This window comes from Mesoplodon densirostris, chromosome 4 (assembly GCF_025265405.1).
Source record: "Mesoplodon densirostris isolate mMesDen1 chromosome 4, mMesDen1 primary haplotype, whole genome shotgun sequence".
NCBI classification, from domain to species: domain Eukaryota; kingdom Metazoa; phylum Chordata; class Mammalia; order Artiodactyla; family Ziphiidae; genus Mesoplodon; species Mesoplodon densirostris.
In genome coordinates this window covers 111,768,586-111,786,399 of record NC_082664.1, presented here as the reverse complement: position 1 = coordinate 111,786,399, position 17,814 = coordinate 111,768,586, and the positions used below count along the sequence as shown (strand labels likewise).

At 47.7% G+C, this 17,814-nt stretch overlaps 1 protein-coding gene across 1 annotated transcript in view; it reads right to left on the bottom strand.

Moving 5' to 3' along the window:
- Positions 1–17,814, bottom strand: part of ATP10A (ATPase phospholipid transporting 10A (putative)) — a 177,350-nt gene that overhangs the window by 53,072 nt on the left and 106,464 nt on the right. Inside the window, 1 exon segment of the mRNA XM_060096925.1 lies at positions 5,882–5,967. Within this exon segment, the coding sequence (XP_059952908.1) occupies positions 5,882–5,967 (86 nt within the window).

The window sequence follows — 17,814 nt, the reverse complement described above, 5'->3', positions numbered from 1 at the left end:
CAGGCTCTTGGCCCCGGCCACCCATGCTGCACGTCCTGCTACCCATGCTGTTGGCCCAGCGCGTCCTACCTTGGGGAGCTTGGCCTGCTACCCTGGGCTCACATTTTACAGCCCTCGGGAAGATGCTTTGCTAACACTAAGCTCCCCAGACTCCACAGCCAGGAGACTCTGTGGTATTTTGTGCTTCCCTGTCTCTGCTTGTAAAGACGGGCTCCTCACATGTTCTTCCAACCTGCACCCCATGCCCACCCCAGTCCCTGGCAAATGCTGAGGCTGCCTGGCCCTCAGCTTTGGGGTGGTCCAGCCCACGGGGATGTCGGAAGGAAACCAAAGGAGTGGACAGAGGCGAGGGAGGATGTGAGCGTGTCTCGGCTCCTCCTAGGAGAGAGTGCTGGGCTGGTTGTGTCTCTCAACCAGGGTGGTGAGCCTCCCAGGCGCCCCCTGGACATGAGCCCCCAGGGGCCACTCCCCTCACCCCCTCGGGACCACTGGGCCTCACGGTGACCACAGCTCAGCTGCTCCTAACCCTTGTGGCTGCCTTAAGCCCTAGCCCCTCCTGCAGAAATGGACCCTTGGCTAATAGCCCCACACATTCAAATTTCAGCATCTGACCTGTTTCCAGAAGGGACCCGACTGACACAGGTAGAGAGGATGGAAGGAGAGATAACCCCTTCTACTGCCGAGTCCTAGGCATCATCTTCTTTAAAATAATAGTTGCTCAGGTTTCTGTTTATCTATGTAAGTACAGAAATGACCCGACTGTGTTTTGTGCCAATGTTAGGTTTTCTTGAGATGTAAATATCAGTTAAAGGTGCTAAGGTAAAATGAAAATATTCCGATTTTAGAGTCTAGCTGACGCAGTTACAATTCGTCTCAAAGCCTGGTCCTTGGGAGTGAGGACATTTTGGATATAAACTCACACAGAGCTCCATCCAGATGCTGGGCTGGGGGGCTGGGGGAACTGCCAGGGTGTCCTGGGGTGACCACAGTCTTGGAGCATGCCATCTGCCGGGGTGGGGTGGGGGTGCTGCCCCAACAAGCACACCCTGGGCTCTGGATGGCAGCCAGTGTCCTGAAGCCTCATGTGGTCAAGCAGGCTCTGTGGCCCACGGGGAGGGACCCCAGAACCTGCTCCACGGAGAACTTAGGATAAGAAATGGAGCCTGGCTTTACAGCTGGGAATGGAATTTCACATCAGATGATGAAACCAACCAACCTCTTTGCTTTATTTATTCTTTAGGAGTAAGTGAAAATGTTTGGTTGACTGGTGGCTTCAAAGCCCACATCGTCCTGCCCTGGAGTTGCTGAGCGAGCTGAGCAGGGACCCCTGAGCAGCCAGATCCCCCATCCACAGCGGCTCTCTGGGCTGCCAGGGCCCAAGGCAGCTGAAGAGGTGGGGAACAATGTTATTTCCAGCTCCTGTCTCTGAGGATTTCATAAGTGCTTAACTACAGGGACTGCATTAAAAACTAGTGAGCATTAAAGTGCACTTGAATAATGATGCACCTGATACTTTTATTTTAACAGCTTGAGCTATATTTCATATACCATGAAACTCACCCATTTAAGGTGTACAGTTCAGGGTTTTTTATATTCACAGACTTGTGCAGTGCTCCCCACCAGCTAATTTGAGAATGTTTTCATGAGAAAGAAACCCTGTACCCAATGGCAGTCACTCCCCATTCCCATCCCACCCCCCAACCGTGGCAAACCACGAATCCACTTTTTGCCTCTAAAGATATTCTTACTGTGGACATTTCACACCAATGGGACCACACACCATGGCTGACACCACCCTCTTGCACTAAGTGCTCTGATTCACACTGTGTCTTTCACTCCATTCAATGCCAGCCACTGTTCTCTCCAGAATTAGGAGGAAGCCGGGGCTCGGAAACACAGGATAACTTTCCTAAGGCCATTTGCCCAGGGGAGGGAAAGAGCTGGAATTCAGACTTGGGACTTCTTGGTACGACCCCAAGCAAGCTTAGTTCTCCAGCTGCAAACAGCTAAGGTTTCCAGTTTGGATGGACTGGTCCAAATAAGAGTGAAACCTGTTGGCCTGTCCAGTGGCCTATAGTCCTGGGCTCTCCAGTGTGAGTGAGGCTACAGGGCGGCAGCTGAGTTTAGGCTGAAGGAAAGCCATCAGGAGCAGAAAGTGAGAGCCAGCAAACCAGGGAACGGGCTCAGCAGCTGGTCTACCCCCTGGGTCTAAATCTCAGCTCTACCACCCAGGTTAGCCCCACCCCTGAGCATCAGGACCAGTAGCAGGGCTGAGGCCTCCTCCCTTCCTTCTGGCTGGAAGCAGGACTCAGGACCTGGGGTGACCAGGCCCCTCCCAGAGGCCCTGCTCACCTGCCCTACCCCTCCCCTCGGCACTCTTCCTGGAGACTTCAGCCCGAGTCACGGAGGGAAGAGCTTTTAACACACTGCCACCAACATCCAACCTCCAGAGCTCCTGGCTGGACAGGCCTAGCTGGGAGAGGGGCCTGTCTGCACCCTGACATTCTTGTAGCAAATCCCAAATATCGCCTGGTAGAGAGAGCAAGTCACAAATGCATGGAGGTTTAGGCACGCAGAGGCCTGAACTGGCCGGGCTCTATAGCATGAGCCTCGGGGCAGGATGGCTTGTTGGGAAAAGTAAGAGAAAGCATGACAAGGCTGGACCAGAGCGGGAAGAGGTTTCACCTGGGAGAGTTGCCCTTCTTGCCTTTCTTGGGCAACGTGCCAGCAAAAATGACTCATGCTGGGAACACTTGCTGGCGGCATCTGTCTGAGCGGCCAAGTCAGCCTAGCCGGCCACAGGCACAATGCCATCCACTTGAGGCCATCTTCCCAAGAAAGAGGCAGCTGGAGCACCAAGTCAGCTGAGGGCTGGCTTGGAGGCAATGTAGGGTCTTCAGGTGGGCGAGGGGCCAAGGGACACCCCTTTCCCAGATCACTGAATCCCTTCGCATGGAGGTCCCCACGGAGATCTCCAGCCTGGCCTTTCGTTATCTTCTCTCTTCCAAACAAGTGTCCCTCTTCTTTTTTTGAGGCTTTCATCTCTGGCCCTGTCCCTCCTTTTCAAGCCACATTTCTAGAAAGAGTGGTTGAAAATACAATTCCTCTTCCACCTCCTATAATCTGGGCTCTACTCCGACAGTGCGGCCCTCTCCTTTCCCAGGCTCCTGTGGAGTCCAGCATCTGGCAGACCTCCTTCCTAAATGTCCCCCTGGGCCTCCTCCACTGGGCGTTGCCTTTGGAACCACATCCCCAAGGGATCCAGCTCCTGCCTGTTGGGATTGCTTTGTCTTCATTCCTTTTCTCTCTTGCCTTCTGTCCCATGTTGGTCTGGTGTCTCCCTGTCCTCAAACACAAACTCTAGACAGAGGTTCCTCAAACCTGTGTCTTTAGCGCCTACTCCCCTGAATTCCTGTCACATAGATTTTTTTCTGTCAGCTGGGTCACTCCACCGAATGCACTGGCCAGCTCCTCAAATGCAGGGAATCCCAAACCCCATCTCTCCTCCACCTATAGCTCCCCATGATCCATACATAGTAGCCAAACCATCCTCCCAGCCTCCTCTTCCACTCTATCTCCCTCCCCAGGGAACATGTGAGTTCTCGCCTTTGCCTCCCTCCTGACCTGTCTCTCTCCCTGCTCTATAGTATGATAGTAATAATATATTACTATATAGTAGTATAGTCATAGAAATGTTAACAACAGCAGCAATGACCATAATAGTGGCCAATGTTTATTAAGCACCCACCCTTCTGAAAGCTTTCCATGTATTAAATTGACAAAGCTTTGCACCCAGGACACGAGGGGGCTCCTGGATTCTCCCCATTATATAGATGAGTAACGTTCAGTAGTTCGCCAGAGCTATCTTGCTGGAAAGCATGGGCTCCAGAGTCTGCCAGCCTCAGCACTAAGCCAGAGTTGGTCAATACCCCTGAACACAGAGGTAGCTCCCAAGGGCAGGACCAAGAGCTGCTGACTTGGGGCTAAATCTCCTGCAGCACTAATCCAAGTCTGGGGCAGGCAACAAGAGTGTGAGGAGCACCTGAGAACAGGGCTCCAGAGGCCCCACAGAGCAGGAAAGCACAGGCCAAGGTACCGTCAGGAGAAGGAGGTCTAGCTTTTTCCTTTGGGAGAGTTGGCACCAAAAAATTACCCCATCAGCAAGAATGTCCACAGAACATTCTCCCTAGAGGCTGCCCCCACCTCCTTCACAGTAGTCATTTCAGGGTCTGTGGATCCAGCATCTGCTCTGTTCTGCCCGCCTGACCGGGGAGATTTGGGGTGGTGCAGAGGACGGTGCCACGTGTGTGAAGCCCAGGGGAGCCAAAGGGGCTGAGAAACCCACAGCAGACCAGTTTCGGGTGGACGGCTGAGTATCTTCCCCCAAATTTTACAGATGACATTTTAGCATTTTTCTAATGAGGTTTTAGTCTCCTTTAACTGGTTCCTTTAAGGGGTGATCTAACACTTTCAAGTTCTAGTCGATCCTCAGGCAAGTATCTGCAATTTCAGCAGGTGACAGGCAGTATCTGGCCCTTCACGTTCACACTTTTCATTCACTAACTCTCCCCCTGCCCCCCAACATGATGGGAAGCCTGCCACGTGCTGGGCAAAGGCAACATTGCTGGACATGTCAGCAAAGCAGAAGACTTGACCTCACGCTGAAAGCTCTCAGCAGTGGAGCCCCTCCAGGAGCAGAGCGCCTGTGTTACCTGTGTGTCCTAGGCACCCACACTGCACCTGGTCAGCTGGCCCTCAGAGCCGGACAGCCGTGGGAGGCCCCAATTCTCCAGGTCACACCTGTGGTCCCCAGGCTCATGCCCACACAGCTGGCTCCCTCTGTGGGGGGCGCCCCCACCGCCCCCAGCAGGCAGCTCTACAACTCCACGCTACACCCTGTTCTCTCCCTCCTCCCTTTTCCCCACACTGCCCAGCCAAGTCGTGCACAACTATTAACACGATTATGGTAATTTCCAACCATTCACAGAAGCAGAGATACCAGTCCATACTTCCCATGGACCCCCAGCCCAGCTTCAACAAGGACCAACAGATGGCCAATCCAATGTCATTCATCTACGTTTCTTGTCTCTCTGTTTTGGAGCAAGGAGCTGGACAACTTAACATGTTCTAGGACTTCTTGTTTTGTTTACTGTCGCTCTAACTAGAGTGAAATAAACATGAAGGCAGGCATTTCTTTTCTATTCAGTTCACTGTGTTATCCCCAGAGCCTTGAAAAGAGCCTAGCACACAGTAGGTGCTCAGCAAATACTTGTTCAATGGCTGAGTGCATGAATGAAGGAATGAACTTCCAGGCAGGCTCCTCCTGCCTGGGGCCTGTGCTTACATTTATGGGGCCACATGTAGTCAAACTTGTTTCCCACGTCCCCACCTTCTCTGGCTGCTAGAGGGAGGGGATCTGACAAACTTCTACTGCTGACAGGCTCTTACCAAGCAGCCCCATGAGCTCAGGTGCAGGGCAACATTCCTCAAAGGCTGCACCAAGTGGCAAAGAATATATATATATATATAGTACTGTACTATACTATACAAAGTGGACCATTGAACAACATGGGTTTGAGCTGTGCAGTTCCACTTATTCACAGGTTTTTTTTCAATAAACACAGTATTACACCATCCGAGATTGGCTGAATCCATGAATGCAGAATCGCACATCCAGAGGGCAGACTGTGGGGCTTGAGCATCCATGGATTCTGGTATCCCCGGCAGGTCCCGGAACCAACCCCCCATCGACACTGACCATGTGAATTTTCAACTGGGTGGGGGTTGGCATCCCCCAACCCATGTTGCTCAAGGGTTGACCGCATATGTACATATAGTTTGTCAAACAGAAGGGGAAGCCCAGGCGAGGTCTGATACTCACATGCACCCATGAAACCTAGTCAGGTCGTTGTTGGGCTTCTCACACTCGATTACGCTGGTGAACGTCAAAGGATTGAATTCGGAGACCTAAAATAATAGCGCATACACATTAGAGAGATCTGGACTCAGCCTGTCCATCTAAAAGGCACTTGCCTCTCTGTCTCCCACCCACAGCAGGAACATTTCATGAAGAAGGACTCTTCCTTGTAACCTGTGCAGAGTCTCTCTCTCACACACACACATACACACCACACACAGAGCGCTTGGCCTGTGCATCTTTGTTTTTACAGTGAATGACAGTGAGCCCATAGAACTGTAGCTCTAATGCAAATTAAGCACATATGGTATAAGAGGGAAGCCACTAGTGACGGGAAGGAATGAGTGAGTTTCTTGAGACAGACCAGCACTTTCCAACTTTCTATACAGATTTAGAGAAGCAGATTCCATCTGGAAAATAGGAACTTAGAATAAAAATATCACTTCCTCAATGTGCGCTAAAAATTCTTCACAGATATCTGGGGAAAAACAGTTAAATAATCAATGTGTCAGCCAACAATTTCTTTATTATTCTGCTTGATGAAAAAATGACAGCTCACCACAAAAAAAGTCCTTCACTTAGTATTTGGCATTGATAGATGCAGCAAGGCCTGGCTTGCGTGGAGAGATGAGGAGTGGGGAGAGGGAAGGGGTGAGAGGAGGGGGGTGGTAGGGAGGGAGGAGAGAAATACCGGGAATACGTCTTCAGTGTAAACAGCTGAGTACATTTATGTGTTTTTAAAAATCAGCTTGCTTTGATCAGGCTGGCCACTCTCTTTTCTCCATAAGTGTCACACGTGGTTTAAAAAAAAGGGGGGGGGAACCTGTCTTTGCTCACGCAAGCATAGTGTCACAAAAAAAGTGCAACTGGTTAAAAATCAAAGGAATGCCATAAACATTGTTGACACCCACCCATATAACTATTACTCCATCACAACAATGCCCTCCCTGGGACAGGATATGGGACTCAAAAGTCCGTCCTGTTTTCCCGTATAGCATGTACATTAAAAGAACTCACTACATAGTAGTAGCTCAATTCAGTAGCTGAAAGGAAAGTGCCATTTTAAAAGGCTCTTCCTGAAGTTTCATTAGCCATCGGCCCCTCTCTCCGTGGACTGAAATGGCCTCTGGCTCTGTTCCAGAGTAACGCTATGCTTGGAGAAGCGGTGTTTATTTCAAGCCTTGTGCTTCTCTTGAAGCCAGTTGGCTGACTTTTCCAGAGCAGACATCTGCAGATACAGTGCCCAGGACGGCCATGAGGGAGGGAGTTCTGCAGCACACCAGGGTTATTCTTGGCAGACAGGGAGGGTAGACTTAAAATACTCTGTCTCTGTTTATGATTCTTTCTCTCTAAGAAAAATGTAATGTGCATGGCTCAGAAACGGTAGAACATTCTGTCTCTGGGGCTTCAGAGCTGCATTTGTAACGTTCTACTAATAACCATGTGCCTTGGGGAATGTGCATCCCCAGGGCATGGGATGCCTGGCCTCGTCTGCTTTGTCTGGAACTGGGGAGGATTTTTAGAGCTGGAGGGATTTTGAGAGACTGTTATGGGTTAAACTGTGTCTCCTTACCCCACCCCCAGAATCCATACGTTGAAGTCCTAACCCCCAGTACCTCAGAATGTGAGTGTATTTGGATATAGGGTCTTTACAAAGATAATTATGGTAAAATGTGATCAAGGTTAGCCCTCATACAATCTGCTTGGTGTACTTATAAGAAGAGGGAATTTGGACACAGACACAAACTGAGGGAAGACTGTGAAAAGAAAAAGGGAAGAGACACCCATCTACAAGCCAAGGAGAGGGGCTTCAAAGACAGCAACCCTGTGGACACCCTGATCTTGGACTCTGCAGCCTCCAGCACTGTGAGAAAATAAATTTGTTGTTTGGGCCACTCCTAGTCCTAACAAACTAATACAGAGACCATCTCCAAGTTTTCCGTTTAAAAAGGGTTTCATGTCCAGAGCACACATTTTGGATGAGGAAATTCTACTTACCTTGTTTCCAACGTAATTGGCAATCTCTTAATAACTCCATTTAAGAAATATATTTATTCATCTACCCATCTCCTTCATGCCAAACTGGCCTCAAGGTAGTGCCCAAGTCATCCAACAGCCAACCTTCTGTTGATCTGGCACCAGAGCATGGAGAGAAGGTCCAGTCTACCCTTCCATCCCAAGCATGCTAACTCCATTTTTTGAAAAAGCAGACACAAAGTTGGGGAAGGTGAAAAAGTTCTGGAGATGGATGGTGGTGACTGTTGCACAAGAATGTGAATGTACTTAATGTCACAGAACTGTACATTTAAAAAAAAGTTAAAATGGGGAACTCCCTGGTGGTCCAGTGGTTAGGACTCTACACTTTCTCTCTGCGCTTTCACTGGCGAGGGCCCAGGTTCAATCCCTGGCCAGGGAACTAAGATACTGCAAGCCGCACAGAGAGCCAAAAAAAAAAAAAAAAAAGAAAAGTTCAAAGCAATAAAGAGACTCTACCTAAAAAAAAAACAAACAACAAATAAGGGTTAAAATGGTAAATTTTGTTGTTATGTGTATTTTACCACAAAAAAAAGCTTAAAGAAAGCAAATATAAACAAGCATTGAGAATTGACTGTGAAGAAACATGAATAATCAAGTAGCACCTAGCTCAGAGATCCAGGAATTTCAGCACAAATACAGAGAGCCTCATGCTTAACTCACCCAAGGGCACCTCTGTACCAATATCTATAGCATAATCATCAATTACAGCTACAATGTTTTATAGGTCACCTAATGCCAGGCATTGTGTCTTAACACAATGCTGTTCACCACCGCTCACAACACCACAATGAGGTTGGTTTTCAAATTACCTTTAATGTGGGATAATTAAGGACCATGCCCAAGGTCAAGAGACCTTGGAGCAAGTGAGGGAAGCTCCTTGGCCTCTCAGTCATCCAGCTCAGCCGCCGACCTCACCGAGACTATCTTGCATTAATAAGAAAAGATGACGTATGTATAAGCCAGAAGGTGTACAATTGGTTCCACAGAAATTACCAAGGAAACAAACATGTCAACGTTTGAATGTTTTCAAAAACCTGCGTCAATTAAATGTACCCCCTTCCCATCTTCAGCAATGCCCCTGGATGTAGTTAGCACGGTTCACCCAAAACCGGAGTAAAAAAATCAGGAGCCCTGGGATTTACTCCTAGTTCTTCTGATTAAGAAATGCAGACCTGGGCCTCCCTGGTGGCGCAAGTGGTTGAGAGTCCGCCTGCCGATGCAGGGGATACGGGTTCGTGCCCCGGTCTGGGAGGATCCCAAATGCCGCGGAGCGGCTGGGCCCGTGAGCCATGGCCGCTGAGCCTGCGCGTCCGGAGCCTGCGCGTCCGGAGCCTGTGCTCCGCAACGGGGGAGGCCACAACAGTGAGAGGCCCGCATACCACAAAAAAAAAAAAAAAAAAAAAAAAAAAGAAATGCAGACCTGGGCTTCCCTGGTGGCGCAGTGGTTGAGAGTCCGCCTGCCGATGCAGGGGACATGGGTTCGTGCCCCAGTCTGGGAAGATCCCACATGCCGCGGAGTGGCTGGGCCCGTGAGCCATGGCCGCTGAGCCTGTGCGTCCGGAGCCTGTGCTCCGCAACGGGAGAGGCCACAACAGTGAGAAGCCCGCGTACCGCAAAAAAAAAAAAAAAAAAAAAAAAGAAATGCAGACCTCTGGGCTTCCCTGGTGGCGCAGTGGTTAAGAGTCTGCCTGCCGATGCAGGGGACACGGGTTCGTGCCCTGGTCCGGGAAGATCCCACATGCCGCAGAGCAGCTGGGCCCGTGAGCCATGGCCGCTGAGCCTGCACTCCGGAGCCTGTGCTCCACAACGGGAGAGGCCACAACAGTGAGAGGCCCGCATACCACAAAAAAAAAAGAAAAAAGAAATGCAGACCTCTTGGCATTTAGACTTGCCTCTCCAAGATCTCCGGAGCCCTGTGAATTCACAGTTCCATGAATGCAGAGGTGATTCTAACTCCACCCCCACCCCTCCACCTGCAATGGCGCTGCAGGCGCTGGAAGGCGCTGCAGAAGCAGCATGATCCACGAGGATACCTTCACACCGGCAGGCCTTCAGCCGTGCCACCCACTCTCTGCAGCTTGGTCACAGCACACCCGGCATCTTGGGCCAAGTGCAGCTGACATCATTCACTGCAGAGCCTGCATGTCCAAACAAGCACCTTACTGGCAATAAAATGCACATGGTTTCTGCTGCAAACATTTCTCAAGCTTCTTTGGATGAAGTGATTTGACCTCATCAGGTAGGTGGAAAAGAAGAGGCAGGGTGGTGACACAGGGGAGAGCCCTGGGCCCTGCCTTTGAACTTGTATTTCTCTAGAAACTGTGGCAGCTGAGAACCTTGTGAGCCAAGTCACCCCAGATTGTGGTCCCTCCTTCTTCCCTCCACAGATGCCCAGTTCCCACATCCTCCTGGCACTTGGCACCCTCTCAGGTAGAACAGCTACCTGCGCAGGTGCCATGTCCCTGGTTCAACCACACAGGGGAGTCTGGTATCGAATGCAGTGCCCAGACCAGTCGCTGAATGAATGTTTGATTCACCAGGAAGATTCTTTTTTTTTTAAATTGGAGTATAAATGCTTTACAATGTTGTGTTAGTTTCTGCTGTACAATGAAGTGAATCAGTTATATGTATACCTATATCCCCTTCCTTATGGACCTCCCTCCCACGCACCCCCATCCCACCCCCTTAGGTCGTCACAAAGCACCAACCTGAGCTTCCTGTGCTTTACAGCATGTTCCCACTAGGTATCTATTTTACACATGGTAGTGTATGTATGTCAATCCTGATCTTCCAATTCATCCCACCCTCTCCTTCCCCTCCTGTGTCCACATGTCCGTGCTCTACATCTACATCTCTATTCCTGCCCTACAAATAGGTTCATCTGTACCATTTTTCTAGATTCCACATATATGTGTTAATAAACGATATTTGTTTTTCTCTTTCTGACTTACTTCACTCTGTATGACAGTCTCTAGGTCCATCCACATCTCTACAAATGACCCAGTTACGTTTCTTTTCGTGGCTGAGTAATATTCCATTGTATGTATGTACCACAACTTCTTTATCCATTCACCTGTCAATGGACATTTAGATTGTTTCCATGTCCTGGCTATTGTAAATAGTGCTGCAATGAACACTCGGGTACATGTGTCCTTTTGAATTATGGTTTTCTGAGGATATATGCCCAGTATTGGGATTGCTGCATCCTATGGTGGTTCTATTTTTAGTTTTTTAAGGAACCTCCAGACTGTTTTCCATAGTGGTTGTATCAATTTACATTCCCACCAACAGTGTATGAGGGGGTTCCCTTTTCTCCACACCCTGTCCAGCATTTATTGTTTGTAGATTTTTTGATGATGGCCATTATGACCGGTGTGAGGTGATATACCTCACTGCAGTTTTGATTGGCATTTCTCTAATAATTAGTGATGCTGAGCATCTTTTCATGTGCCTCTTGACCATCTGTATGTCTTCTTCGGTGAAATGTCTATTTAGGTCTTCCACCCATTTTTTAATTGGGTTGTTTGTTTTTTTGATATTGAGTTCCGCGAGCTGTTTGTATATTTTGGAGATTAATCTTTTGTCTGTTGCTTCCTTTGCAAATATTTTCTCCCATTCTGAGGGTTGTCTTTTCATCTTGTTATGGTTTCCTTTGCTATGCAAAATTCTGTTATCAATCTTGTGTTTCACGTTTGCATTAAATTAGTGGTCCCCAACCCTTTTGGCACCAGGGGCTGGTTTCATGGAAGATGATTTTTCCATGGATGGGGGTAGGGTGGGGTTGGGTGGGGGATGGTTCAGGCTTTGGACCATTACTGGTCCACGGCCTGGGGGTTGGGGACCACTGCATTAAATGAATGACTAATAAATACTCTGGAAAAGCAAAAGTGGACTTCGTCTATCCTAAAACAGAAGCAGTGATGTCTGAAAAAGGCCATTTATAGTCCATTAAAGCAGACACATTATTTTTTATCATAAAAAAGTTTACATAGGAATTCCCTGGTGGTGCAGTGGTTAAGAATCAGCCTGCCAATACAGGGGACAAGGGTTCAAGCCCTGGTCCAGGAAGATCCCACATGCTGCGGAGCAACTAAGCCTGTGTGCCACAACTACTGAGCCTGCACTCTAGAGCCGCTAGCCACAACTACTGAGCCCGCAAGCCACAACTACTGAGTCCGTGTGCCACAACTACTGAAGCCCGCGCACCTAGAGCCCATGCTCCGCAAGAAGAGAAGCCACTGTAACGAGAAGCCCCCGCACCGCAACGAAGAGTAGGCCCTGCTCGCTGTGACTAGAGAAAGCCCACGCAGCAACAAAGACCCAATGCAGCCAAAAATAAATAAATATATTTTAAAAATTAAAAAATAATTTTAAAAAATTAAAATGTTACATAAACCAGTTTACATTGCTTTGCCAATGGGACAAGCAGGTGCTGCCAGCAGGAACCCCACCTGGATCTCCCCGTGGAGACTTCAGAGTGAGGCTGTGTTGTCTTGGTCTCTGGGTCCCAAAGGAGGCTGGTTAGAGGACCCACAGAGCCTGGCAACACCACCTCCTGCACCAGCGGCCAGACCTGGGCACACATGAGCTCCTTCTATTCTCTGCCTCTGGGACCCCCATCCTGAAGACGCCCTTTGTGTCCTGTGGTCTGTCATGATCTCCTCCACACAAGAGACTCAGGGTTCCAGCCTCAACATCACTGCCCCACAGTGGCCTTCGAAGGCTGATCACCCTACTTCGGCTGCTGAACTATGGAATGAGACCTGTACCTCCATACAGCAGCCAGGCTCTGCCCAGGGGTCCCAGAGGTGACCCTGTTGGCTGCCCCCATCTCTCCTGGCACCTGTTCCTGCACTCTGGTGCCTTGGAGAGGCCCACACCTTTCCACATGGCTTCCTTTGCCCTCCCACCTGACTCCACCTGGCTAACCACCCCCTGCACTTCAGGATGTGGACAGCCCCCTGCCTTAGGTTGGGCAGGCGGGTACTGCTACTCCGAGCTTGCATGGCCCCCACACACATTGCTCCTTCCCTAGACCTCAGATTCTCTGAGGACAGGACTTCTGTTTCCTCAAGACCAGCACAGGGTCTGGTGCACACATGACCCAGGGGTGACAGATCCTTATTCCTCAAGGATCTCATGTACCACAAGCTCCCGAATAGACCCAGAGCTCCATGCTGAGCCCTTGGAGGCCTGGACCCCTTGATTCCCAGGCACTCCCCACCTGATGCTAAGGCAGATGGGGCTGCCAGGGGGCCTGGTAGGGCCTCTCTGTGTTCCAGAAAGCACAGTCCCTCTTTTACAAGTGTGAGGGTAGCAATATCAAATGATTTCTTCATAGCCTCTAATCTGGCTGCTTATTTATTTATTTAATACCTGCATTAAATTAGGCCAAGCATTTAACCCAAATGCATGGAATAACTACCCCAACTCTTATTTTCCGTTTTTAGTACAATTTGTATTTACTACACGCCTGTCAGTGCTGTGGGCATTCAAAAGAGGGCAGACGGCCCAATACTGAATGAGGGAATGAATGAATGAATTTACTTATTTACTGCAAAGATTAGATTGCCAAATCAATATTTTCAGTCAGTTACCCTGAAATGGGAAAGAAATCATCTACCACGGTGTCCCCTGGCACATGGCAGGGTGTCCCCTGATCAATCCATTTTTATTAAATAACTAAAAACCTGAATGAAACCAAAGGCACTCTGGTCCTGGGGGCAGCAGAAGCCAAATGTATAAGGAGTCTTCAACCAAAGAATCTTCTCTCCAGTTGGTTTCATAGTTCAGTGTAACACTGGGAGTTTATGCCCAATACAAACAGAAATAGAACAGAAGTTATCACAAAACACATTTAAGCAACTAATCTACAATTGCAGGAGTTTCACTATCATTTAACACGTTCTAGATTCATAAGTGCATAAGGAGGCTGGCACAGCAGCTGGTGACAGGGCCCTGGACGGCAGGCAGTCCAGAATGTGGCGATTTTTCTGAGTGCCACACCGGCTCCTGATCCATCAGCGTCTCCAGGGAAAACAAAGCTGACAGGGAGAGCAGACAGGCATCAGGGCCTCAGCGGGCCTCACAGGAGGCTTCCGAAGCTCAGCGTCTTTGACAGCTGATAGAGACCTGATCGAGGGGTGTCTGGGCTGAGGCCTTCTTTTTCCAATTGCAAATTTTCCTGCCACAAGTACCTGCACTAGACTTCCTTTTGTGTGAAGGTAGAAAGTCAGGCTTTCATTTGTTAAATCTGACTTAAAAATGCACACGCCAGCCCTCCCTTCCTTCCCTACCTTTTCCTCCTTTGTTCCCTTGTCTCCTTGCTGGTTCACAGTCAAAAAGCCTCAAAGTTTTAGTTTAGATGGTGGCCAAGTACAAAGGCTCAGAGTGCTGGGTTTGAGCCTGAATTCTCAAAATTAAAAGGCTTTCTTTCCCTCTCACTACAAATGCTCCATGCTGCCTCTGTAGGCTGTGACTGCCAGCAGAGCTGCCCTTTTTTTTTTTTTTAAATCAAATGTGTAAAGAGTATCTAAGAGCTGGCTATGCCTTCAGACAGTTAAGCAATAGAGTTGTTTTTATAGAAAACCAACTTCGAAACCTAAATAAGGGCCGTTCTTTAAAATAGCCCTCTTAAAGAATCTGTACTTAATCCAACACGGTGCCACTGCATAAAACACGTCTGGATCTGTGCTGCTGAAATGATCTGCTCTGCCAGGTGACAGGCCAGCCTGTCTGCTTCCCAATGTCGACTGAAAAACATGCACAACCTAAAAGTTGAGAGCTGTGTTTTATTCCGCGTACATTCTGAACACTTCACGACCAGGACACAGCATCTCAGATAACACTGAAGAACTATTCTGAAGAGGTGGGGTGGGGTGGCCAAGATATATAGTAGTTTTTGCAACAAAAGACCAGGTAGTCGGAACATCAAAAGATTACGTTGATTAAAGAAAACCAGATATATCAAGTTAAGGAATTCGGTGCTTTTCTCTGTATGGGAAAGATGCAAGAGTCTGTGCTCAATGAAATCATTCCTTTGACATGCATCTCAGCTATCTGGGGCCAAGTAGCCTGTGCTTTCTCATCCTGAGTTTCTTCAGGCAGGCTGTTGTTGGCGTGAGGGTGAGAGTGGCTTCAAGGCAAACACTGTTTCCATCCTGAGTTCGCTCAGGGCTCACTGTCCCTAAGGTGATGGCTTGATGGCTGCAACATCCTTTTTTTTACTGATATAGCAGGTGATATTTTTCATTCACACCAACCACAGGCCTCCAGTCCCTTTCATCACCAAAGGTGATGTGTGACGTGTAGGCACAGACCAGGCAGCGCAGTGTGAACCTGTCCCGTTTTGGAGATCACTGAGCAGACAGCCCAGCTGGAAAAAAGGCACCCACCTCTCACAAGGTGGCTTGAAGGGAACTGAAACCTGGGGTGCATTTATAACCAAGTGGATTCTGAGGGCAGCTCCCAAGGGTAACCATGTAGGAGAGAGTCATACTGCTGGTATTAGAAGAAAATCAGGATGGAGGATACAAAAAGAGGTCAGCTAAGGAGTCCCTGCACTAACCTGGGAAATAACCAAAAGGGCAGCAGGAAAGTAGAATTCTAAAGCACAACCAGACTAGTTCACTCATTGGAATTCAAGAGACAGAAAAAAAATGCCCAGCTTGAAAGATAGGCAATTTGGACCAAATGTCCAGCTGGGGGCAAATAGAAACACAGGACAAAATATTAAAAATGACTGCCCAAAGGTATCAGAGATTTAACAAGAAGGTGAAGTAGAATTAAATCTAGAAAAGACAAAAAATCTGGAGAGTTGGGACTGATCTTTGGGGCCTCTTTTTCCTTCAGGGAGTCTCTGGTCTGTAAAAGAGGTAGTAGAGAAATGAGTGGAGCCAATGAGACCAGTGGTGAGTGCAGGACCTGAGCCAGTTTCCTCCCTCTGCTGTAACACATGTGCTATATTCCAGGTCTGGAGGTCAGAAGTTGGAAAGGGGCCTCACTGAGCTAAAACCAAGGTATCTAGAGGGCTATGTTGCTGTGTTCCTTCTGGAGGCTCTAGGAGAAAATCCACTGCTTTACCTCTTCCAGCTTCTCGAGGCCCTTCCCATTCCTTCACTCACAGCTTCCTTCCATTTTCAAAGTCAGCACCTGGGGATGGAGTCTTTCTCACGCTGCATCTGACATTCACTGTCCTGCCTCCTCTTTCACTTCTAAGGGTCCCTGTAATTACTAGGAGACTGACTCAATAGTTCAGGATAATTAGTGATATTATCCCCACCTCAGGGACAGCTGATTAACCACCTTAATTCCATTTGCAACTTTAATTTCCCCTTGTCATGTAACACAACATATTCCCCGGTCCAGGGGATTAAGACATGGGCAACTCTGAGGAGCTATTATTCTGCTACCATAGAACTCACTGGGGCCTGGCACCCCAGAGGGAGAGAGAGAGAGAGAGAACCAGAAGTAAGAGTGAGCCTTTGTGCAAACTGCTCCCCAGCTTATGGTCAACTGGGTGGCCCAGAAAATATCACCCACTGGCACTGGATTAAGGTCATTCCAGATTGCAGAAACTCCCAGATAATGAACAAAACAAAGTCCTCATTTAATTTAAAAAAATACATATAATCCTAGTCCTCAAATTATTTATAAGAAATAAATTTCCAAGTACAATGTCAGACACATACTCAGAGATAACCAAGCACAACACAAGATAAGGTATCATACAATAAGAACCAACAAAAACAAGAATAGGATCAGGCTTATAGGGACTTTAAATTACCATGCTTGCGATGATCCTGAAGCTAAAGACAAGATTGACCAGACTGACACTTAGAAGAGCTAGAAACTATAAAAAATGACCTAACAGATTTAAACAAACGAACACCTCATACCAGGCAGAATGGCCATCATCAAAAGCCTACAAATAATAAATGCTGGAGGATGTGGAGAAAAGGGAACCCTCCTACACTGTGGGTGAGAATGTAAACTGGTGGAGCTACTATGGAAAACAGTTTGGAGGTTCCTTAAAAGACTAAAAATAGTTACCAGATGACCCAGCAATCCCACTCCTGGGCATATATCTGGAGAAAACCATAATTCAAAAAGATACATGTGCCCCAATGTTCATAGCAGCACTATTTACAATAGCCAAGACATGGAAGCAACCTAAGTGTCCATCAACAGATGAATGGATAAAGCAGATGTGGTACATGCATACAACGGAATATTACAAAGAATGAAATAATGCCATTTGCAGCAACGTGGAGGGACCTGGAGATTATCATACAAGTGAAGTAAGTCAGACAGAGAAAGACAAATACTACATGATACCACTTATACGTGGAATCTAAAAAAACGATACAAATGAACTTATTTACAAAACAGAAAGAGACTCATAGACAAAGAAAACAAACTTATGGTTACCAAAGGGGAAAGGGGGGGACAAATTAGGAGTTTGGGATTAAAATATACACACTACTATATATAAAATAGATAACCAACAAGGACAGGGACAGGGAACTATACTCAATATCATGCAATAACCTATAATGGAAAAGAATCTAAAAAAGAATATACGTGTGTGTGTGTGTGTGTGTATATATATATATATATATATATACACACACACATATAACTGAATCTCTTTGCTGTATACCTGAAACTAATACAACATTGTAAATCAACTATATTTCAATAAAAATTAAACAAACAAAAAACCAACTAGACCTTTAAAAAAATTTACAAGCTTGATGACTGATTCAATGGAAGATTTGGTAAAGCTGAAGAGAAAATTAGTACACTAGAAGAAAAGTTAGGAAAAAAATAGAATAAGGAGACTAGAGGTTGAAAGGTAA